Source organism: Rhinoraja longicauda, chromosome 9 (genome assembly GCF_053455715.1).
Source record: "Rhinoraja longicauda isolate Sanriku21f chromosome 9, sRhiLon1.1, whole genome shotgun sequence".
In the NCBI taxonomy this organism is placed as follows: Eukaryota; Metazoa; Chordata; class Chondrichthyes; order Rajiformes; family Arhynchobatidae; genus Rhinoraja; species Rhinoraja longicauda.
The window spans coordinates 14,471,673-14,498,337 of NC_135961.1; the positions used below are offsets into that span (position 1 = coordinate 14,471,673).

At 41.4% G+C, this 26,665-nt stretch overlaps 1 protein-coding gene across 1 annotated transcript in view; it reads left to right on the plus strand.

Annotated features, from left to right (window-relative positions):
- Nucleotides 1-26,665, plus strand: part of LOC144596908 (uncharacterized) — a 148,749-nt gene that overhangs the window by 10,445 nt on the left and 111,639 nt on the right. Inside the window, exon 4 of the mRNA XM_078405784.1 lies at nucleotides 10,511-10,603. Coding sequence (XP_078261910.1) covers nucleotides 10,511-10,603 — 93 coding nt within the window. The remainder of the gene's footprint in view (nucleotides 1-10,510; nucleotides 10,604-26,665) is intronic.

The following is a 26,665-nucleotide window of genomic DNA, read 5'->3' on the forward strand; positions in this document are numbered from 1 at the left end:
TATACTCAACTCCTCTTGTTACGAAGGCCAACATTCCATTGGCTTTCTTCACTGCCTGCTGTACCTGCATGCTTCCTTTCATTGACTGATGCACTAGGACACCCAGATCTCGTTGAACTCCCCCTCCTCCTAACTTGACACCATTCAGATAATAATCTGCCTTTCTATTCTTACTTCCAAAGTGAATAACCTCACACTTATCTACATTAAACTGCATCTGCCATGTATCCGCCCACTCACACAACCTGTCCAAGTCACCCTGCAGCCTTATTGCATCTTCCTCACAATTCACACTACCCCCCAACTTAGTATCATCTGCAAATTTGCTAATGGTACTTTTAATCCCTTCGTCTAAGTCATTAATGTATATCGTAAATAGCTGGGGTCCCAGCACCGAACCTTGCGGTACCCCACTGGTCACTGCCTGCCATTCCGAAAGGGACCCATTTATCCCCACTCTTTGCTTTCTGTCTGTCAACCAATTTTCTATCCATGTCAGTACCCTACCCCCAATACCATGTGCCCTAATTTTGCCCACTAATCTCCTATGTGGGACCTTGTCGAAGGCTTTCTGAAAGTCGAGGTACACCACATCCACTGACTCTCCCTTGTCAATTTTCCTAGTTACATCCTCAAAGAATTCCAGTAGATTTGTCAAGCATGATTTCCCCTTCGTAAATCCATGCTGATTCGGAATGATCCCGTTACTGCTATCCAAATGCTCAACAATTTCGTCTTTTATAATTGACTCCAGCATCTTCCCCACCACTGATGTCAGACTAACTGGTCTATAATTACCCGTTTTCTCTCTCCCTCCTTTCTTAAAAAGTGGGATAACATTTGCTATCCTCCAATCCACAGGAACTGATCCTGAATCTATAGAACATTGAAAAATGATCTCCAATGCTTCCACTATTTCTAGAGCCACCTCCTTAAGTACTCTGGGATGCAGACCATCAGGCCCTGGGGATTTATCAGCCTTCAGTCCCATCAGTCTACCCAAAACCATTTCCTGCCTAATGTGGATTTCCTTCAGTTCCTCCATCACCCTAGGTTCTCCGGCCCCTAGAACATTTGGGAGATTGTGTGTATCTTCCTCAGTGAAGACAGATCCAAAGTAACGGTTTAACTCGTCTGCCATTTCTTTGTTCCCCATAATAAATTCCCCTGCTTCTGTCTTCAAGGGACCCACATTTGCCTTGACTATTTTTTTCCTCTTCACGTACCTAAAAAAACTTTTGCTATCCTCCTTTATATTATTGGCTAGTTTACCCTCGTACCTCATCTTTTCTCCCCGTATTGCCTTTTTAGTTAACTTTTGTTGCTCTTTAAAAGAGTCCCAATCCTCTGTCTTCCCACTCTTCTTTGCTATGTTATACTTCCTCTCCTTAATTTTTATGCTGTCCCTGACTTCCCTTGTCAGCCACAGGTGTCTCTTACTCCCCTTAGAGTGTAATACCGACACTTCCGATTTTCCCTTCTGCCTTTCCAAAATCCTTTACACAAGTAGATGGAATGTACATCGGGCAGCAACTGACTGAGTAAAGACTTTGCAGCTTTTCAAATTCCACATGCTCAGACATTTTCCTTGCCAAAATGGCAAATAGTTCTACAAATACCCATTTTATCATATCATATCATCATCATATCATATATATACAGCCGGAAACAGGCCTTTTCGGCCCACCAAGACCGTGCCGCCCAGCGATCCCCATACACTAACACTATCCTACACCCACTAGGGACAATTTTTACATTTACTCAGCCAATTAACCTACATACCTGTACGTCTTTGGAGTGTGGGAGGAAACCGAAGATCTCGGAGAAAACCCACGCAGGTCACGGGGAGAACGTACAAACTCCTTACAGTACAGCACCCGTAGTCAGGATCGAACCTGAGTCTCCGGCGCTGCATTCGCTGTAAAGCAGCAACTCTACCGCTGCACTACCGTGCCGCCCGAACTAGGAATTTATATGATAGCTTAATAACTATTTCAGGATCTCACACGCAAATTTGATTTGCAACAAGTAGATGAGCTTGATTCTGCAAGTCATTGTGTATGAAGCAGGAACAAAACCCCAAACTGTACTGATTTGAAAGTTTCTCTGGAAAAAGGAGAGGCCCTGTTCATCCCATATCCACAAAAGGTACCAGGGACAATGCAAATACAATTGTCTGCACCACCTCCTTACTCATTCAGTTTCGTTTATTGTCACATTCACTGAGGTACACTATTGCCACGTGCACTGAGGTAAGCTTTTGTTGTGTGCCAACCAGTCAGCAGAAAGACAATACATGATTACAGTCGATCCATTTACAGTGTATAGATACATGATAATGGAATAACGTTTAGTGCAAGGTAAAGCCAGCAAAATCCGATCAAGGATAGTCCGAGGGTCACCAGAGAGGTAGATGGTAGTTCAGGACTGCTCTCTGTTTATGGTAGGATGATTCAGTTGCCAGACAACAGCATTCATGAAACACATCTGCCAGTACTATGCAGGGCTTGAAACTGGAACACTCACAATGCATGATCAGCCTCTGAAGCTGCAACATGCTCAAATCATCGTGTGAGCCTGCCATAAATGTGAGGCTTCAACCACCCAAACAGATCTGCACTGCAATTGTTATATGAATTACAATTGGGTTTAACTAATTTCTACCTCATAATCCATTGATGCCACATTTTCACTGAACGACAGAACTGCAATTAGCTCCAGGTTTGGCAGTCTGTGAAAAACAATTGAACATAGATATGCCTTTATTAATATAGCAGAGACTCAAGATTAAGAATTGTCAGCATTCAAATTAATTACAGAAAGAAAATTACATGCTTTAGTTTCAAAGGGAAAGTAGAAAGTATTCTCAATAGGATTAGGAACAAAATGTAAGTAATGAGTCTAAGTGACACTTAAGAACCAGAAAGCATTAGCAGAAAAACAATAATGGAAGTGTGTTTTGACAAAGGTTTCTATGTGGGGAAAAGTTGAAGAGAAATAAAATTGAGTTGCAAATATGCTCTCATAACGTAACATAATGCCAGTTCAAGCTGTTGAGGCCTTTTGGACAGATGTGCTCAATTATAAATGAGGAGAAATTGTTTTCAGTGGCAGAGGGTTCAGTGGCTCGAAATTTAAGACAAAACAGCCAGAGGAAACAGGAGGATTTTGTTTTTAAACACCTTGACTTGGAGTGCACTGCCTGAAAGATTGGTCGAAAGAGGATCTCTCGCATATTCCTAAATGGAATTGGATAACTATTTCAGAGGAAAGATTTTACTAAACTCTCGGGTAACTGCAAGGGAGTGCCGTAATTAAATAGCTCTTCAAAACAGCACAGATGCAGTGAAATAATTTGCCTTCTTTGCATTTCATTCATTTATTCTACTAGGTAACTGCTAATTCTATGAAATATAATGCATAGCTGCTCCTATAATGGATATTTAATGGATGCAATCGAGGATGAATTTCTACCCCAATTACATTGTGATCTTTTCTTGTTCAGTCTGTTGCCCCTGTTGACTTATGTAATAAATCTTTCTGCGACTGAAATTAGCCTCCAGAATGCTCAGCTGGCCATTTTTTTTTCAAAGTGAAGGGTCAAGAGATTATCTTTTACTTCAGTATTGGACATTCAGCTAAGTGCGTGGGTTTAGAAATTCAGATTGAAAATATCCTAATTACAAATTACAACACATAATCAAGAAAGGCTCTCCATTTGGCTCAGAGAAGTACTCTTAAACTCCCCTGTCCCCATTCTTAATGTTGAGGTTTGCTCAGAGACATTAAGCAATAATTGAATGTCTTTATGTTTTTTGTGGAGTATTTATCCTCTCCAAGGATTATCATGCATTAAAATTGAAACCTTTCCTGCTATTCTCCCACCACATTCGACAGCCTTTATATTTTGCAGGCATTTTCTATCTGATATTCAGTTGCTGATGTCCTTTGCCTTTTAAGAACGATTTAATTGACACGTTTTCTTAAATATACATATAACAACTGCAGCAAAGTCTTATCCTATGTCAGTTAGACCAATGCTGGACTTTCCTGGTAGATGTATACTTTGAAGCTAATATCCTGTTTAGAGTGTGTCTGTGCCCTTGACTGTGACACTATAAATTTGCCAAACTAGCTGTTTGTGATAGTAATGGCTACATCAGCAGCATGGAGAAATAGCTATTAAAAATTAAAGCCATTGTTAACCTGAACAAGACCAGTTCTTTGAATTCTTCCTGTGCCAGTGTAACTGCGTTCTTCTTTGCCAGTGTTACAACTGTACAATTATTGAATAACTGTTTCAGCTTTACATGTTATCACGTACTAGTTTTGTTTTTCCTAATGTCGGAGTGCCACATCCATGCCTTCATCACAAGGACTGGAGCTCCTTACCAACTGCTAAGAAAGTGATTGTATCTCTGCATCTATTGCTAGGACATACAAGCTGCTCTTTTTGTTTGGTTATTTCTGCCATCAGCCAGACTGCCTTCTGTGGCAGAGAATTCCACAGATTCACAACTCTCTAGGTGAAAATGTTTTTCCTCATCTCAGTCCTAAATGACCTACCAATTATTCTTAAACTGTGACCACTGGTTCTGGACTCCCCCAACATCAGAACTATTTTCCCTGCACCTAGCCTGCCCAGTCCTTTAAGAATGGTATATGTTTCTATAAGATCCCCTCTTAACCTAAATTCCAGTGAATACAAGCCCAGTCAACCTATTCTTTCATCAAGTACCTGGTTATTGTCATTCCTGGCAAGGCTCCTTAGCAGTGCAAGAGATCAAATTCAGTCAAATCTGGCATTGTAAATAAATATTTAGGTTTCCCATAGTTCATTTAAATAATTCAGAATTCTCCACAAAGAGCTGTTTACACACTATTTTAGTAATCTTCCAAGTGTCAGCAATGAAATTATCAAAACGTGACTCTAATGAAATTATTGTGTCAGTAATTACATTTAGTAAATGAATACCCATGAGTAGCCTAATTTTTTTAAAGATGCGTGTATATGGATCTACCTCTTTAGTCTGGAAAAAGAGTCAATAAGTTTCAAAGAAAAATAATTCTGTTCTCAGACCCCATCTCTATGGCGTTACACTAAAATCATTCAGATCTTATCGTCCTTCATTAATTATGTCTTTCTCATAAGAATGAACACAATTGATTGTTTTGTTTCAGACAGGTTAATGCCAAATTTTAGATTGGGCATAATTTGGTGATGAATAACTTTATCGGAAATCTGTCAGCGTGGCTAAATTTTCTGTTAGTTGGGTCGCCCAACACTAACCAATAATGGGGATGTTGGTTAATTTGCCGGAATGAAATAATCCAAGAAATATTACTCTGGATTGCCCCAGATATAGACAATCCCACACCTCTTTTCTCCAGATGACCTACGTCTTAAATGCAAGCTGAATACTCAGTAGGTCAGGGGCACCATACAGTAACCTTTCAGGCCCATGCTCTTTTATTCTGAAGCATTCATTTCGCACCATTCACTGGAGCTGTTGCCAGATCTTCTGAACATTTCCTGCATTTTCTTGTAATCAAACAATGTTCGAACGAATCGTCGCAAACCTAAAACATTAACTCCATTTCTCTTCCATTCATGCTGCTTGACCTGCTGTATTCTTACTTAGTTATTCATTGACTTTATTTTTTGACTCTCAACATCAGCAGATTTTCATATGTTCATAAGTTCTAGGGGCAGAATTAGACAATAGACAATAGACAATAGGTGCAGGAGTAGGCCATTCGGCCCTTCGAGCCAGCACCACCATTCAATGTGATCATGGCTGATCATTCTCAATCAGTACCCCGTTCCTGCCTTCTCCCCATACCCCCTGACTCCGCTATCCTTAAGAGCTCTATCTAGCTCTCTTTTGAAAGCATTCAGAGAATTGGCCTCCACTGCCTTCTGAGGCAGAGAATTCCACAGATTTACAACTCTCTGACTGAAACAGTTTTTCCTCATCTCCGTTATAAATGGCCTACCCCTTATTCTTAAACTGTGGCCCCTGGTTCTGGACTCACCCAACATTGGGAACATGTTTCCTGCCTATAACGTGTCCAACCCCTTAATAATCTTATATGTTTCAATAAGATCCCCTCTCATCCTTCTAAATTCCAGTGTATACTAGCCTAGTCGCTCCAGTCTTTCAACATACAACAGTCCCGCCATTCCGAGAATTAACCTAGTGAACCTATGCTGCACGCCCTCATTAGCAAGAATATCCTTCCTCAAATTTGGAGACAACAACTGCACACAGTACTCCAGGTGCGGTCTCACCAGGGCCCTGTACACGTGCAGAAGGACCTCTTTGCTCCTATACTCAACTCCTCTTGTTATGAAGGCCAACATTCCAACATTAGGCCATTCGGCCCATCAAGTCTACTTGCCTTTCAATCTTGATTGATCTATCTTTCCCTCTTAACCCCATTCTCCAACCTTCTCTGACACCCTTATTAATAACAAATCTATCTATCTCTGTCTTAAAAATATACATTGACGGCCTCCACAGCCTTCTATGGCAATAGATTCCATAGATTTACCACCCTCTGACTAAAGAAAGTCCTTCTCATCTCCTTTCTAAAGGCACGTCCTTTTATTGTGAGGCTATGTCCTCCACATTCATCCTATCCAGGCCTTTCACTATTCGGTAAGTTTCAATGAGGTCCCCCCTCCTCATCCTTCTAAACTCCAGCAAGAAGAGGTTCAGTGCCTTCAAACGCTCATTATATGTTAACCCACTCATCCCTGGGAGTTTCCTTTGCTTTTGAGTGACCTTTAGAGAGGGTGCTTAGAAAATTTGCTGAATGTTTCCTGGATTGAACACTTTAAATATGAGCAGAGGCTGGATAGGCCAAATTTGTTTTTCCTTCTATTGGAGAAAAAGGGGGACCTGTTTGAGACATACAATATTATGATGAACATAGATAAGATGGATAGTAAGAAACACAAAAATTATAGGGCACAGGTTTAAGGAGAAGAATAAAGAGAGTTAAAGGGGATCTGAGGGAAGCTTTTCACCCAGAGGGTGGTCGCAATCTGGAACACACATTACCTGAAAAGGTGAAGGAGGCAGAGATTCTCATGACATTTAAAATGTACAAGAATGGGAACTTGAATCACCAAAGCATGGAAGCCTACAACTGCTGGTAAATGGGATTAGTGTAGATGAGAGATAGACACAAAAAGCTGGAGAGACAAAAAGCAGCAGGTCAGACAGCATATCTGGAGAGAAGGAACAGGTGACATTTCAGGTCGAGACCCTTCTTCAGTCTGAAGAACAGCTTCGGTTTAAAGCAGCATCTGCAGTTCCTTCCTACACATTTAGTATAGATGGGCATTTTGTGAACAAGATGAGCAAAGTGTTATTTCCTCTGTCTGTGGAAACAGTTTAATTTACCAACGCTGCCTTTCTGGGAGTGCCCACCTTGGATACCATTTCTCATTTCTCCAAGAGTTCCTATTGACAGGTCGATGACCTGATCCATTAACTCTACTTCTCTATCCATAGACGCAGTCTGCCCAGCTGGAAAGTTTTTCGATTGTTTTCTGTTTCTATTTAATATTGCTGGCCTTTTGCTTTTGTTCTCCTCAACACCGTTAGGGAATGCAAAGGTGACAAACATTGGCTATTATATGGCCAGTCCATCTTCAGGGTGGTCCATTAATGATGTTTCTTCAATCACAGGATCAGTAACATGAATGCTTGGTGATGGTCACACAATGTTCAGCATCATTCATGACTCCTCAAATAAAGAAGCATTTCATGTCCAAACACAGTAAAACTTGGACAATATCCAGGACTGGGCTGATAGGTGACAAGTTACATTTGCACCACACAAGTGCAAGACCTTGGCAACATACTAAAATACCAAATCCCCCACAATCAATATCTTGGGGGTATGAATGACCAGAATATAAACTAAAATAACCATATTCAAAGGTGGCTACAAGAACAGGTCAAAGAGTAGGAATCCTGTAGTATGTAGTTTAGTTCAGTTTTGAGATACAATGTGGAAACAGGCCCTTCAGCCCATTGAGTCTGCACCAACCAATGATCCCCACACATTAACACTACACTACACACACAAGGGACAATTTACAATTTTACCAAAGCCAATTAACCTACAAACCTGTACATCTTTGGAGTGTGGGAGAAAACCGAAGATCTCGAAGAAAACCCACGCAGGTCACTGGGAAAACGTACAAACTCCATACAGACAGCACCCATAGTCAGGATGGAACCCGGGTCTCTGGCGCTGTAAGGCAGCAACTCTACCACAACACCATCGTGCCGCCCTAATTCACCTCCTAATCCACAAAGCCTGTCCACCATCTATCAGATTCAAGTCAGGACTGTGATAGAATACTCTCCACTTGCCTTGATGAGTGTGGCATCAGCAACACTCAGGTAACTTTACATTGTACAGAAAATAGCAACCTGTTTGATAGATACCCATTCTACAACCATTCACTCACTCCACCATCGATGCACAGTTACAGCAACCTGTACCATGTCTGAAGAAGAGTCTCAATGCCATTCCTTATCTCCAGAGATGCTGCCTGTCCCACTGAGTTACTCCAGCTTTTTGTGTCTATGTACCATGTACAAGATGTACTACATTATAGCAAAGCTCTCAGGATGCCTCGCGGTGGCACAAGACTTCCGGAATGCTGTAGAGCTGGGAACCCGCCCAGGAGGCCCAGTGGCCAGCCAAAGGAAGACATAATGGGGTGCAGCCTGTAGGGGGAAGCCGCCAAGCCACCCGTGGCAGCAGTCTTGGCTCACTGAGCCAGCTGAGGGTGACAGAGGAGGCCTTGCAGCAGCCTGGGGCTTACCTGGATTGGGAGCTGCAACAGTACATCGAGTGCGTGGACCGGACCATGGATCTTTCGTAAATGGCGCCAAAACACGATGACTCTTACGTGTGTGATCTATGCAAACAGAATTTCACTTTGCAGTGCACACATGACAATAAAGCACCATTGAATCATTGAATGACTCACCAAGACTCCATAGACAGCATCTCCCACACCCATGATCTCCACCAACAACCCCTAAGAAGACAAGGGTAGCCAAGGTACAGGAGCACTACCAGCTGGAAGTTGTCCTCTAAGCCACACACCTTGGACTTGGATATTTACCGTTTTTGAGCAAAGAAGATAGCATCAAATAAAGATCATTGGCTGACGATCTGAATTAGCCCTTGACACCAGACTCCTGGAACATTTAAAAAAGAATCCGGGTGGTATAAACTGATTTAAATTACATATACAAATCCCTCCTCAATTCCATTTCTAGTTGCTCCTGCATTTTCGCTGGGCCAAGATCCTGGAACTTCCTGCCCAACAGCATTGTGGGTACATGCACACCTCAAGGACCACAGCAGTTCAAGAAGGCAGCTCACCACCACCTTCTCAAGTGCCACTAGGGACGGGCAATTAAAAATGATGGCTCAGTCTCTGAAGTCCACATCCCTTGAATGAATAAACAAAAAATATTAAAGTCCTACATAGCTCTCCTCCAGCCAAATGCTAAAACCACTATCATCTGCAAGTAGGTGACATCAAAGGATCATTTTCAACTTGCAGGCCTGAGTTGTACATCCAAGATGCACCACCATGAGGAATCTAGATCCTAATTTAAAGGTTTCAGTGATGCCAGTGGCATGCTTAATGTAACTTTTAAGTAGGTTTTAGAGGAAAGGCAGCCAACTCACTGATAGCAAAATTATAAAATATTGATTGTAATGCAAATAGAAATGCCTGTATTATGCAGATTTCAGTGTTGAATAGTCTAAGAAAAAATCTTAGCACCTTAAAGTGACCTCGACGAGACTTGGACTAGGTATTCCTGATGAACTGAGAGGGCTGATGAGGAGAAGTTTATTGTTCACTTGTTTTGATTCTTGATCTTTTGAAAAATGTTCCCAATGTTGGGCGAGTCCAGAACCAGGGGCCACAGTCTTAGAATAAAGGGGAGGCCATTTAAAACTGAGGTGAGAAGAAACTTTTTCACCCAGAGTTGTGAATTTATGGAATTCTCTGCCACAGAGGTCAGTGGAAGCCAAATCACTAGATGGATTTAAGAGAGTGTTGGATAGAGCTCTAGGGGCTAGTGGAATCAAAGGATATGGGGAGAAGGCAGGCATGGGTTATTGATTGTGGACGATCAGCCATGATCACAATGAATGGCGGTGCTGGCTCGAAGGGCCGAATAGCCTCCTCCTGCACCTATTTTCTATGTTTCTATCTTAATATTATATTGTGGGATAATTATTGCAAAAATATTTTATGGATTCTTCGCAAAATCCATTTGCAGATACTTGGTCTAAAAACTTTAATGTGCTTAATATTAGATTAACGTTGGCAGAACGTCTAAGAATTTGATTCAAATATAGTTCAACAGTAACTTGCCATACAATTTTCTCCTATTAAATATTTTACATTTTTTTAATGTTTCTGACTTACCGTTCACACTCCCACGGTATATTTCAGAATCACCCAGCAAAGAGGAACGGGAAGCAACCCACTCCCAGCTCGTTGTCAGTCATGCTTGGTGCCAACCATGATGAGATGTACAGAAACACTGTGAGCTAATTAATTGCATTTCTCTCTTTCCATCATCTGAAGAAGTGCTTCACTTTACTGTGGCATTTTTTCCAAGAGCGCACCGAGGAAAATATTGCAATGCATGATTAATGTCTCGTACATATATATATCTTCTACAATGGAAGCCAGTTTTGCTTAGAATGACTGTTCAAAATGAACATGCTTCTAGATTCAAACATATTTGTCCAACAACATTTTCACCCAAAATTCTGTCTCCAAATTCAGCAAAAATATTTCTCTTTCTTTCTTTGGCTCTCATCCTCCCCTCGCTCCATTCCTTCCTTCCTGTTTTGCTCATTTGGATGTACTTACATGCCTGTGAGGCAGGAGTCTGTTGGTTTAAGTCCCACTTCAGACACGATCACAAAAACCCACTGAGAATATATTGTACTATTAAAGGTGCTGCCTTTCCATGAAACGTGAAACTCATGCCCATCTGCTTTCTCAGATAGACATGAGATTTTCTTGTGTCCTGGTTAAAGTTTATACCTCTCTCATTAATACTGAGATAGATTATTTGTTGTTGTCATAATGCTGCTTATTGGCACTTGGTGTGTAAAATGGCTGCTGTATTTCTTATTGAATCATACAGCAAGGAAATACTCATTGTTGCCGACCAAGATGCCCCATTTAAGCTAGTCCCATTTTACTGCATTTGGCCTATATCACTCTAAATTTTTCCTGTACAATGCCTTTCAGATGTTGTTATTGCTCCTCCTCTGACAACACGTTCCATGTACCCACCAACCTCTCTGCATAAAAAAGTTTTCCCTCAGGTCCCTGTTAAGCATTTCCCCGCTCACATTAAACGTGTGCTGCTTGGTTCTTGATTACCCTACCCTAGGAATAAGAATCTACGCATTCACCCTTTCATTTCCCTTCATGATTATATACACCTTTTTTATGCCTCACTCAGCCACATCCCTCAGCCTCCTGCACTCCAAGGAATAAAATCCTAGGCAGCCCAACCATTCCTTCACAGCTTAGGTCCTGAGCCACATCCTTGTGAATCTTCTTTGCACTCTTTACAGGTTAATACTTCAAGTGCAGCCTCATCAACATCTTGTACAACAGTGATATAATATTCCAACTTCTCTACTCCATTCCATAACCAATGAAACCCAGTGTGCCAAAAGCCTTCTTCACTGTCCTGCCTGCCTGCAATGTCACGTTCAGGGTCCTATGCACTTGTACTCCTACAACACTCACCAGACCCTTGCTGTTTACTATTCCTCATTGCAAAATGCAATACCTCACACTGATCTGTATTAAACTCCATTAGCCATCTGTCAAAACCCTTGTCCAGCTGATTAAGTTCCTGCTGTAATTCTTGATAATAATTTTCACCCTCTTATGATACCATCTATTTTAATGTTATCTGCAGACTTACTAATCATGCCTTGTACATTGTTCATTCATACCCAAATCATTACAAACAGCAATGGGCCCAGCACACCACAAGTCAGAAGCCTCCAGTCTGAAAAGCAACCTTCTATCACCACTGTCTGTTTCCTCCCATAATGCCAATTATATATCCAGTTAATTAACTCTCCCTGGACTCCGTGCAATCTAACCTTCCAGAGTTATGTTCCAACAGTGACTCGAAAATTCTATGGAACAATATAAAAAGTGCAATAAAAATTGGACATTTTCTTTTCCTCGCTCATGCTCTGTTTCCAAATTACAAAGAAATAACTTCTAATTGCTGTGTAGCTAGTTTGAGAATTTTACAGTAAAACATTATTGTCACAGAGTTCAATTACTAATGTATCCCAGCAATTTGTGGGAAGAAGAATTCGCAATCCACTGAATTGCAAATAGTGAGAATTTGCCATCCGATTTACAGGTCTCAGCCTCAGCTTTATGATATGGCTTATCACCATTTACCTCCCAGTCAGTTTCATGAGGCTATTATATTTGCACATTTATAACCCACTGAAATTGGCAACGATGGCTAAGACTAGTAATTACTAGCTTTCATAACCTTTAAGCAACATGATAGTTGTTAATGCCTCTCTGCCCAGAAAGTCAACAGTTAAAACTGTGGAGTCTCTTTCCTTGAGGAAATGAATAGAAATTCTAAAAAAGGGAAATTCGATTTTTAAATTCTTATTACCGCCTCACATTTCTTTGTTTATCTTTTCTTTATTTCCCCCACCAATGATCTTTCTCTCTCTGGTTCCCTCACACCGACATTCCTCTGCTTATTTCACAGTCCTTAAACCTCACTAGTTAAGGGGACGGTTGGATAATCTCACCATTCACTCCAGTCCCAGAAAGCCCATCATTCCTGCATTGTTATCAGTTTGCATTTCCAGTAACTCTAGACATAAAACACCTCAGTCAAACCAGCCAGATCAGCAGTGAAGTGTCCTATACTGTCCTTCACTGGTACATTACAATGCATGGTTACCACATGCTGCAATAGATGCATTGTACATTCCAATATCTAAATACATTTTTCATACTTATTCTTGAAACTTTCACTCCATTTGTCTTGGAATACTAGGTAAGCTCAGCAACCCTGGGCTCCCATAAGGGAATTGGACTTAAAGAGTGTAGACAAAGGTAAGAGTAAAGCACTCCAGCACTAATACTCCAATTGTAAGACTGGAGCGACTAGGCTTGTGTACACTGGAATTTAGAAGGATGAGAGGAGATCTTATCGAAACGTATAAGATTATTAAGGGGTTGGACACGTTAGAGGCAGGAAACATGTTCCCAATGTTGGGGGAGTCCAGAATAAGGGGCCACAGTTTAAGAATAAGGGGTAGGCCATTTAGAACTGAGATGAGGAAAACCTTTTTCAGTCAGAGAGTTGTGAATCTGTGGAATTCTCTGCCTCAGAAGGCAGTGGAGGCCAATTCTCTGAATGCATTCAAGAGAGAGCTAGATGGAGCTCTTAAGGATAGCGGAGTCAGGGGGTATGGGGAGAAGGCAGGAATGGGGTACTGATTGAGAATGATCAGCCATGATCACATTGAATGGTGGTGCTGGCCCGAAGGACCGAATGGCCTCCTCCTGCACCTATTGTCTATTGTCTATAATCCATGTTCAAACTGAGGACTGCTGGAACCTTAGGATCAGTTATTCTTTAATACTTTTCCAGCAAATCTTTAGCTTGATTTTGAATGCTATTTGATATCTCTTTCTGAAGAAGGATTGCAAATACATTAAGTGGTTACCTATCTCTGATCCTTCTTCAGAAATCCTGTTAAGGTTCCTCTGTTCCTCAATACTCCTTTGGGCACTATCATTCATTGCGTATACCCCAATCTCACTAGCCTCCCAAACTGCATCACCTTACACTTGACAGGAGATAGACACAAAAAGCTAGACTAACTCAGCGGACAGGCAGCATCTCTGGAGAGAAGGAAACGTCACCCATTCCTTCTCTCCAGAGATGATGCCTGTCCTGCTGAATTACTCCAGCTTTTTGTGTCTATCTTCGGTTTAAACCAGCATCTGCAATTCCTTCTTACACTTGACAGGATTACATTCCATCTGCCATTGCTTTCCCCATTTTCCCACCTCATCAATATAATTCTGTACCCTCTTCACTATCTAGAACACCAATCTATTTTCTCCATAGACTGTTTTCACAGTTTAGACATTTTTTTAGACTTTTAGAGATACGATGCAGAAATAATCGTGCAACCAGCTATCACCGTGAACACTAACACTATTCTACCCACGAGGGACAATTTACAATTTACCCGAAGCTAATTAACCTACAAACCTGCAGATCTTTGGAATGTGGGAGGAAACCAGAACACCCGGAGAAAACCTATGCAGTCACAGGGAGAACATACAAACTCCGTACAGACAGCACCCATAGTCAGTCTGAAGAAGGGTCTCGGCCTGAAACGTCACCCATTCCTTCTCTCTTGAGATGCTGCCTGAACTGCTGAGTTACTCCAGCATTTTGTGAATAAGCACCAGGATCAAACCCGGGTCTCTGGTGCTGTCAGGCAGCAAATCTACTGCTGCACCTTGTGTCACCCACACAGTGTTTGTCTGGAGGATCCTGTGGTCAACCTCAAGCCTCCATTGCAGCTTCCAAGAACTATGGAGCCCTTTCTAGACCCTGCTGTTGCCAATCTTCACGGTTTCCTTGGTTAGTTTATGTTGCAGATTGCTTGTCTAGGCTTGCTACAATATCAATGTCATTTCCCTTTCAGCATTGTAGGCTGAGTTTAAGTACTGATGGCTAAATGTGTGTACTGCAAGGCACTCTTATACTGGCTTATGCAGCCACTCACGATGGGGTGAGTTCTGGCTGCTCACAACATTTATGTAACACTGAAAGAGCAGTATGATCCTTGCATATGTTTTGGGAGCCTCATCCTGTTCACTAGTGGATGTTATTGGAGGAAGTAATATATTTAATGGACCATGTCCATCAATCCCCATATACCAGTGATCACCGCGAACACTAACACCATTCTACACACACTAGGGACAATTTATGATTTTTATCGAAGCCAATTAATCTACAAATCTGTACATCTTTGGAATGTGGGAGGAAACCGGAGCCCTCGGAGAAACCTCACACAGTCACGGCGAGAAAGTACAAACATCTCACAGACAGCACCCATAGTCAGGATCGAACCGGGGTCTCTGGCGCTGTAAAGCAGCAACTCTACCGCTGCACCACCGTGCCATCCCTATTTCTGATTGTGATTTATGATTAGTTATCATTGAAACATGGAAAATGGGTGCAGGAGGAGGCCATTTAGCCCTTCAAGCCAGCACCGCCATTCATTGTGATCATGGCTGATCATCCACAATCGATAACCCGTGCCTGCCTTCTCCCCATATCCCTTGATTCCGCTAGCCCCAAGAGCTCTATCTTACTCATCGTGCCCTTCCATGCATTCAAAGTGAAAAGGTACATTAAAACATCTACAAAGATTCACTGTTGTTGTTTCTGGCCCTGCATAAAATTCTGCATGTAGTTTGAAAGTAAAGCTGTTAAGATGCCAAATCTGAAGTCATAAATGATTTGTATAAGGAAGTGAATGCAATTAATACTTCTTCATCCACATGACAACTACATTATATTTAAATATTCAGTGAGTGGCCTTGGATTACATTCACAATTAATAATCAACAGGAAAGATTTACCCCCTTCTCTCTAGTGATCAATTTATTTTTTTGTCAACAGCTTATGCACCAATTTAAAGAATTAACAATAATTGTTCAATTGACCCTCAATTTAATATTCTTAAAGAACGAATCAAGAATTTAAATGCATGTGGTCCGAGATTAGATTAATTTGTGTGTGTGTTTTCTATTCAATTTGTGATGATTAGAAAGTTGGCCAGGGCACTTCCAGGCACAGTCCACCTTAGTGAGCTTGATGTATGATTGGCACCAGATCCACATTTGTTGAAGTCATCTGATGCAAGGCAGCTGTGTCTGAGTTTACTGACAGAAATTGGCTGTTAGAGTTTCGACCCCTGGTCTGCGATTTTCACACAAAGTAAAACAAAGAGCAAATGCTGCAGAAAAGGGAGCAAATTAAAGCATCCCCCACAGGGAAACCAACGCTTTGCCCAAAATCTCTGTCAGCTTCAATTTTCCATGCTTCACTTTGGTCCATGAATGCCATTTGAATTGATCCTAGCATTTCCACTCTGTCGGCCCTCTCTTGAACCCACGTCAACAATGGCCTTGATCATTTGTGGCACAAGGCCTGTTGGGTCAGACCATTGCACGAGGAGCCAGACACTCTGTCAATGCGGGATCCACAGATGCTCTAAGTTGTGGATTGTTTGACAATCAGAGGCATTTGGAAACAGCTGGAAAAATGTATACAAGTTACAATAATTAACATCAAAAAAAATCAAATTATTAATTTCACTTGCAATGCATTTAACTGATATAAATTGATTACAATTTTTAACATTAACCAAAATAAGTGAAGATCAACAATCCCATCCAAATGAATCAGGGCTGACAAGAGGCATCAAGTCTGGATGGCCTTTAGAGATATGAAGTGCATTGAGTACCTCAGTGTCGGTCACCAAAAACCACCATTGGACTCATGAGTAAAAGGGGAATGAGTTGCTCAATGTTACTGCTTTAATACTGCTGCCCTGGGGCTGCATTGGAGATGTACCTTAATGTGGGATTTGGTTCATTTTGGTCAGCATGACCCCAATGCAGCAGCTGCAAGCTCCTTAGGCGGCTGATATCAAGAAATACCCTGTGAAAGCGACTGCGCATGTGGCAGGGCGAAGAACACCATTTTCTGACCCATAGCTTTGTATTTCACAATTCTTACTTTCCTTTGGAACATAGAACGTGCAGTTCAGAAATAGGCCTTTTGGCCCACAATGTCCCTGCTAAACGTGATGCAAATTCAAACTAATCTCCTTGTGATCTATATCCCTCCGTTCCCTTTGACTCTACTCCGATACCACAAACACTTTGTGTTTTCATTGTCTAACCGGCCTCACCTCTCAGTTTCAATGTTCTTTTGTTCAAATGTATTCTCTAATTGCTCTCGTTAATCCGTTGATGAGATGACCTTGTCTAGAATTTATTCCAATAGCAAGCCTGTCTGGCTCCACCATGAAACCACAAACACAGTGTTTGCACTCTCTAAGTGGTCTCACCTCTCCGCTTTAATGTTCTTTTGTTCACATTTATTCTCTCTAACTGCTCTCATTGACGAGCTGCCCTTATGTATAGTTTATTCGAACAACAAGTTTGGCCTTGTACCAACAAAGACATTTTTGCTGCCCTATCCACACTTCCCTTCCCCATCTGAGCCTCTCAGGAATATAAAACCAGTTTGTTTGAAGACAGAGATTCTGGGTCAGGACCTTCATCTGTCTGAATTGTCACCTATCCATATTCTCCAGAGATGCTGCCTCACTTGTTGAATTACTCCAGCACACTGTCTTTTTTTGTAACCAACATCTGCAGTTCCTTGTACCCACCATTTTGTTTACTCTCTTTTCCATACCCAAAACATTTATACTCTATTCCTCTTTCCACAGGCACTGTCTGATATATTAAAGGTTCCAGCATTTTTTCTTTTTAAAAACAAGATTTTAATCAAGTGTTATGCCAATTTCCTGGCCTTTTGACAACGTGACTGATTGGATCCTTGTGCTGCTACAGTCCATTTAGGGAACCAAAATATCATAACCTCCAATTTATAGGCAATGATTTTCTGTTTGTTAATTTTTCATGCATTAAAATTATAATTTACAATGCTTGACTGTAATGCATATTAGATGTTGTCATATAAGATACAGGCATGCACTACTGAATTATTTGTACCGGAAAGTAGTGCAGCTTTCCCTAATTTTTTTAGACTATTATTGAAGCATCAAATGCGTTCCGTTGTTAAATTATTCTAAACTTTCTGTCACACTGTCACGGAGATGTCAAACACTTTTCTCTTTATTGCTCCCTTAATCCTAACGGAAATTATGTTTCCAACTCCATTTCCATTTATGTTGGCACTTCCCTTTTCTTTATTTACATCTGCATTGTTCACTGCCTCTCTGTCATAATTCAAGAGTCAAGAGCCAAGAGTGTTTTATTGTCATATGTCCCAGAGAGAACAATTCAATTCTTACTTGCAGCAGCACAACAGAATATGTAAACATACATGTAAACATATGTATTCACTGTACACGAGTGCACACAGGTATTTCCTCCCAGTAACCTCCTTCACCATGCAACAAGGCACTTTATTGTCTGCCCTTGCCAGGAACCGAAGTCACTGCTGTTGGGAAGGGAAACTCAGTTATAAGCTTTGGTCAGGGCCAAAGATACTAGAGGAGCAAGATAGACCACTCGACTCTAAAAGCCGTAGTAGGTCATGGGTAAATTTCAGCGCCATTTTAGTAAGCAGATTCTGTGTGCTAGACTGGGCAGTGTTCACAACTCTCTGCGATTTCTTTGTATATAAAATGTTTGCAAACAATTATTTTTGTTCAACTTCTTAGATAAATTGATAGTTGACATTTATAACTATTTGTTGAAGAGTTGCTGCTTTGTGATCTTTAAACTTTGGATGTTACTGATTGAACATTTGCACTAGAGATCCATTCTGTCTGTATCAGGCCAATTGATCATATTTAATGAACTGTTCTTCTTTGCTTTCTCTGTTCATTTTAATTTCATCTCCGCGAGCTGTATCTCTTTTTGGTTTATTTTTAAAAATCATGGAAAAGAAGATTAGGCATTTGCAAACAATAGAACTCTACTGTATCCACAATATAATTGAAAAGACATTTGACTTAATACTTAGAGCCAAGAAAATTTGAATTGGTAAATTGATTAGTTAAAAACCCTTGACAGCCACTAAAATGACCAATGCTGCCTGACATGGTACAGAAGCATGAATCCAATTCAAATAGACACAGTGGCGGAGTAAATCACCAGGTCAGGCAGCAACTCTGGAGAAAAAAGAGGGGTGATGTTTCAGGTTGGGACCCTTCTTCAGACAAGGGGGGGGGGGGAGGTGAAGAGATGGTGTAAATCAGGATCTAATCTTTTCATTGGTTAGCTGATATGCAAAACAGTGCAACCCTGTATATCTCGCACACAAAATGATGTAAATCTTACCATGAATGACAGAAATATAAAGTGTTATCCTTGTTTATGAAGTTCATTTTTGAATGATGTAAAATTGAAGGGGGTTGGTGCAATATACTGCTGACCCACAAATGAGATATTCACATTTTAAAAATCCATAAATCACAAAAAAACCAAGAAGGTGCCGATGTTATTTGACCAACTTATCAGTTGAATTTAAATATGAAATTTTTACAGGTTGTAGGGTAGTGGGTAAGGATCGTGTTAATGCATGTAACTGATTTTTCACAAAAGTGAGAGTTAGCACTATATTGCAACGACCCCCTCAATTATATGTTAAATTCAAAACTAAACAATGGTAGCAATGTACATTATTTATGTCTAAAGCTAGCACTGTATCAGTGTAGGTATGTATGCATTACATTTTATTACACTAATATAGAATGAAAAGAATGAAAAAGTATATTGACATGTGTTTGATAGTTTATTTTATTCACAATATTAGGATTTCTGGAAATAAGTTTGATATCACTGATCGCGAATGTGTGTGGGTAGGCCTTAATGAAATATATGTGAGAGATTGATCATGATAGGGAGAACCATCTGCTGAGAACTGTGTGCATGACTGATTATATATATATAAAGAAAAAGGTTGCTAAACAATTAATTAGAGGAAATCACAAGAAAGAAACTAGAGATAGATATATATGTGTGTGTGTGTGTGTGTGTGTGTGTGTGTGTGTGTGTGTGTGTGTGTGTGTGTGTGTGTGTGTGTGTGTGTGTGTGTATATATATATATGTGTGTAAGAAAATAACTGCAGATGCTGGTACAAATCGAAGGTATTTATTCACAAAATGCTGGAGTAACTCAGCAGGTTAGGCAGCATCTCAGGAGAGAAAGAATGGGTGACGTTTTGGGTCGAGACCCTTCTTCAGTCTGAAGAAGGGTCTCGACCCGAAACGTCACCCATTCCTTCTCTCCTGAGATGCTGCCTGACCTGCTGAGTTACTCCAGCATTTTGTGTATATATATATATATATATATATATATATATATATATGCATATACATAAACCATAACAGTTAGAAATAATAAATTCAGAGAAATTAAGCAGGGGAAAAATATTTTAAAATAAAAATAACAAAAAAATGTGAGTTGATAGATGAGATATCTTCTGCATTTTAATGGTATCATCACATATACTGTTCCCCCACAACATTGATTACACTGTGAGAGGCATAGCGAATGGTGGGTTTTACCTACTAAAATGGTGGACGTTCCGCTCCTTTGCGTACTAAACCAGTATACGCAATTTTGACGGAGTGGTCCATCTTGCTCCTCTAGTATCTTTGGTCAGGGCTTACATATGGTCTTACAGGAACTTCACAGGATCTGGAAGTTGCTGTCAGAGCATAAAGTCTGTACTGTAGTAATGGAGATCTGAGGGTTCTGTGGGAAGAACGTTGATTTTGGTCCACAAAGGTGAATAAATGTATACATAAGAGGAGGGTTATGACTTTTCACACCGTTATGGGAGGCCTCAGCTCTACACAGGAGTGAGTGGGAAAAATCGGCTCAAATGAAATGTAACAAGGTACAGCTGGTTCCTTCATTGTGTCCTTCAGAGTGCACACACAATATTCACAGGGAATGCTTCACTTAAGGAGAAAAACGGGCAACACTTAAGCAGGTTCTTGGAGTCAAAACTGCTTTGCTTCCATTCTCCTTCTGTGAGATCTGGGATGGCTGATGAGAACATTGTGGGATTCACAAATTCTCCACGTGGCGGATCATTTGACAATCGGAGGAATTTGGAAGCAGTTAGAAAAAAATGTATACGTTAAAATAATTAATATCAAAAAATTAAAATTATTAATTTCATTTGCAATGCATTTAACTGATATAAGTTCATAAGTTCATTAGTAATAGGAGCAGAATTAAGTCATTCACCCCATCAAGTCTACTAACTTTCTCTCTTAACTGCATAAATTAATATAAATAAATTACAAATTTTAACATTAACCAAAATAAATGAAGCTCAGCGATCCCATCCAAATGAACCAGGGCTGACATCAGCTCTGGCTGGCCTTTAGAGATATGAAGTACATTGAGTGCCTCAGTGAAAGTCACCACAAACCACCAATGAACACATTGGGAGGGTAAAAGGGAAATGTGAGGCTCAATGAGCCCACAGGTGAATTTCAGCCCATTCCATATTACTGCATTGGCGTGGCCGGATGCGGATGTCTGTAAGACTCAGACTGTTGTAAGCCAGCAGTTTCCCATGAATCCTTAGCCTGGCCATCAATGTGGTCTGGCCTGATGATTCTAAATTCTCAAGCTGCTTGTCTAATGGACAGCACTGCTATCTAACTAGATTATAGGAAGACCAAAGCAACTGCCTTGAGCCTCATTCCTGCATTCTGCTCCATGGCCATTGGATCTTTAACTTCTGGCATAGTCGAAAAGAAGGGGATATGAAGATTAGGCAGCTGAGGGCAGTAGAAAACAAAGAGGGAAACTCTGTTTATGTATGTGCATGTATGGTACGTGGCCTGTACATTTGAATGTATGTGGTGATGTTTGTGTGTGTGTGCGATGATGTGCGTGTGTGCGATGATGTGCGTGTGCGCGTGTCTGCATCCACCTTTACATCAGTATTAATAACCAGGCAGCAGCACCAAGTCTCCAGTCACCTTCGTCTCCCTGGTCACTGAATCAACTGGTGCGGCACGGTGGCGCAGCGGTAGAGTTGCTGCCTTACAGCGAATGCAGCGCCGGAGACTCAGGTTCGATCCTGACTACGGGTGCTGTACTGTACGGAGTTTGTACGTTCTCCCCGTGACCTGCGTGGGTTTTCTCCGAGATCTTCGGTTTCCTCCCACACTCCAAAGATGTACAGGTTTGTAGGTTAATTGGCTGGGCAAATGTTAAAAAAAAAGATCGTCCCTAGTGGGTGTAGGATAGTGTTAATGTGCGGGGATCGCTGGGCGACGCGGACCCGGTGGGCCGAAGGGCCTGTTTCTGCGCTGTATCTCTAAATCTAAAAACTCCTTGCTCTACGAAGCCCATCTGAGAGCTGGTAAGATCAGGCGACACATATTAAAAGGAAGCATAGTAAGAAGTTGGGGATGTGAAGTGCCAGAACACTCATAGACAGTCCCAACAGCGATGGGTCTGATCAACATACTGCTATCAGAGCTTGGGAACTCAAATACTTTAACATCCATATCGTTACCTTGACTATTGCACAATGGGAAAAAGGTGGGCAATATTTATATTGAATTGAATTGAAAGATGCAGCATGAACATAGGCCCTTCAGCCCACCGAGTCTGCACTGACCATCGATCACATGTTCACACTACTACTATGTTATCCCACTCCAAACCCTACACATCAGGGTTAATTTATAGAAACAAATTAACCTACAAAAACACACATCTTTGGGATTTAGGAAAAAACTGGAGCACCTGGAGGAAACACATGCGGTCACAGAAAAATGTGTGGACTCCACACAGACAGCACTCAGATCAAGATCGAACCCAGGTCTCTGGCACTATGAGGCAGCATCTCCGCCAGCTCGACTAACTGATGGGTTCTCTAACAGGGCAGATTGAAAGAGATAGCTTTATTTTCCCATCAAAAATAAGCGAATCCAACATTTCATCAACTCCCCCGAGTGGAATTAGCAAATGTCTTATGATGCACAATGGCTCACCCTAGTTTGCATTCAATCCTTGATGCTTTGGACAAGCCAAGAGAAACCTCTACTTTGACCATGTAAATCTTCTACTCAGGATCCATGACGGAGACACACTGATTCTCCGGGGTGACTTCAAATCTAGAAAGGGAAGGGGTGCAATTCCCTGTCAAGATGTGATTGGTAAGGAAGGAGTAGGGAAGACTAACTCCAAGGGTCCTCCTGATGAACTTGGTGGGGAGTGGTCGGGGCACTAAGAATGAAGGGGGACCCAGTGGTGGTGGGGGGTAGGGAGGGCTGCTGAGAAGCACGGCGGCAGGCAATAGATAGGACTGATCGATGAACTTTTGTAACCTTGTCGGCGCCAAAACTTGGTAGCACTTGTGTACTGCCTTGGTGGGGACTGCTACATGATTTTAATGGGTTGTACTCAAAACAAAGCATTTCACTGTACTTCGGTAAATGTGACAATAAAGAATCATCATCATCATCATCAACAAGACAACCTGGCTTAAGTATGGCCTCATCATACTGAACAATTTGTTTTATCAGGGAGTGCCTCAATGACAACCTGTTGTCTCGCAAATTACAGGAGCTTCAGGGTGTCCACCGATTATTTGCTGTTCTGACGTTTGCCATGTTTGGCACCTGGGAGGAGACTTTTCACTTCTTTATCAAGAATAAATAGGGCTGGTTCAATGCGAATGTGGAACGTCAGGAAGCTACTCACTTACAAGCTATATGATAAGAGGCACGGTGGCGCAGCGGTAGAGTTGCTGCCTTACAGCGAATGCAGCGCCGGGGACTCAGGTTCGATCCTGACTACGGGCGCCGTCTGTACGGAGTTTGTACGTTCTCCCCGTGACCTGCGTGGGTTTTCTCCGAGATCTTCGGTTTCCTCCCACACTCCAAAGACATACAGGTATGTAGGATAATTGACTGGGTAAAATGTTTTAAAAAATTGTCCCTAGTGTGTGTAGGATAGTGTTAATGTGCGGGGATCGCTGGGCGGCGCGGACTCGGTGGGCCGAAGAGCCTGTTTCCGCGCTGTATCTCTAAAAATCTAAAACCAGACTTCATCTGGTTTCACCAGAAGGAGCCTGGATTGAAAGCTTCACCATCATTCAAGAGTACCTGAAAGCACAGGTCCAGCAGAGAACTCATGATTTAAAGAATAAAGGTCAGTAAACTCATTAACGCACTGGCAGGAATGACAAGCATGGGATCTTCAGAACTAAAGGCCATTTTTGGTTAAAAGAAAACAACCCACTGAGAGCAAATAAGGAAAGTAAACTCAAAGACAGAGAGGTAGTCAAATTCGAATGGAAGGATATTCAAAGACCTCAACAATACCTCTGAGCTTGACATGTAAACCCTGAACTCCATCACACTGCAATCTATTTGGACCAAGCTTGCTGCGTCACCTAACCAACAATTTAAAAAAAAAAGTTATATCCAAAGTCTAAAATCGCAAGGCTGCAGGACTTCAGTGGTAGCTTCCTAACCTTACAAGTAACCACAGGGAGAATCAACTTTGCTCCAAGCTGACTTTCTCTGGTTTGGCTTTAAGGATAAATTCCAGCAATGCAACCCATGGGAACACTTGCAAAGTTAACCTCAAGTTTATCAAGGAGATGCAATCCCAAGAAGCATTTAACTGGGAGCGATTGTTTATGTGGCTTTTTCATTTTCTCACGCTGGGTGAACTTGGTTACTGTAAGTATTTAACCTACTAATTGGAAAGTCGCTTATCATCAAATAAATGTTAAAGCTTAACAACCATCTCCACAAAACAAATCATGAAATGTTGAACTAATTGCTTCATTTTCTGACTTTTACGAGAAATAGTAGCGGCCTCTATGGCACAGCATCCAGGGCAACTTCATGGTTTATGGGAACAGCGATGGTACATTCAGCTCCATCAGCCTATGTCAGCATTGAAATTGTCCGTGGCTCTTTGTAACTTTACTCCATTTAACAACCTTGTTTCTATTGCTCTTAATATTTATGCATTTTTATTGTAATGGATAAAAATCTATATATCCAAAATTTAGGCCTGACATTTATGTGGTTTGGATTGTTCCAGCACATAATAAGAAGATTGGGAATTAAGGATTAATTTTGTAACGTGTTATTTCACTCATACTATGTTACCAATTCTGGCTTGCCTTTGGTATTACCTCTTGATGGTGAATAATGTTGACAAAAATCAATTTGTGCTGGAAAGCAAGTACTAGGATGATGATCCGTAGTTAATCAACACCCTTGCAGTCCAGTGCAGGGGACAATCAAATGCGCAGGTGGGGCAACCAGGTTCCAATGTCCCACCAGCGCTAACCTTCAATTAACCAAGAATATCTGCTGGGACTCAGTTTCATGAGTTACCAGCATCAGTTCCAGCTCCCCAATGCTGAATAAAGTTAAGATGTTCACCAGATCTCTTTTGGAAGGGAGGCTTTGTTGCTGTAATCAACGATGGAAACCATATTTTCGTGTTTGTGATTTCCTGGAAGCCGCATCTAAATAAGGTTGAGAGCAGGTCTTTCTGATCAAATGAAGTCCTTTCCCTGCGAAAGTCTAGAAGCATGCAAGCAATGAAGTTCAAACTCTCCCTGCGAAAGTCTAGAAAACATGCCAGCAAAAAGCATGAAAGCAATGAAGTTCAAAGAGGAATGAAGTTACAGCAGGAAGCATCAAAACAGTGGGCCACTAGAGTGTTAATGATCTTAGAGGCATTGTCAATGTCAGTGAATACATCAAATCACACCTTGCAACCCCAGTGTCACTGATAAATCACGTCACTCAATGTCCTATGGCGATGCTACTGACCGATCAATCAGGAATTATTCCTCACTTTCATGCATTTAAAAAATTTTAATCTTCGCATCCCGTTCTCAGTTCTACACATTGCCTGGTTTCAACCAGGGCAGAGACATTACTGACATGGCACTGCATTTCTTAATATATTTCTCCCTCTCTCCTGCAAGGCAGGGAGACACATAATCGGCAGCATCTGGATGCTAAGCATTATAGGAGACCTTAGCAGAGACCTCTGCTGATGGCAGAGTGACGTCCATTGAATTTGAAAAATTGCACATGATTCTCATACCCCATTCCCCGTCATCTCACCCCCTTAAGGATCGACAACTGCACCTAGGGACAGGAATACCTCTTCCTGGAGCTGCCAATACCATCTACTTTTAAAAAAATAATCCTTTATTCGTCCCACAACGAGGAAATTTGCAGGATTACAGCAGCAGAGTGGATAGCAAAAATAGATAAATAATACTTCATAATAACCCTGCCATTATGTCTTTCTCCATTCTGATAGAGGGGAATGTCATCCTTACCAGGGAGTAGCAAGTCTACAGCATCGTGGTAATGGGGAAGGCATGATCCACAGCATGTCACCTTCAGATCACATCTCAACACTTTACATTGTGGTGAGTTATTTAACTGAGCAATCTGCTCATGGCAAACTATAAGAGTTGTCCAGCTGTCTTCATGCCAAGAAGGTAATGTTGCATGAGTTTCCCTCTAAAAGAGTCTGCTGAAGACTTTGTTGATGCGGAAGAGTGAAGCAGACTGCTGGGCACCCATAATAAAATGACGACCACATCAGCAGGCATGCAGCCAGGAAGCACTGAACCATCATTCAACAACTAGAGAGCGGTCCTGAGCTACTAGTTGGCCGGAAGAAGGGTCTCAACCCGAAACGTCACCCACTCCTTCTCTCCAGAGATGCTGCCTATCCCGCTGAGTTTCTCCAGCTTTTTG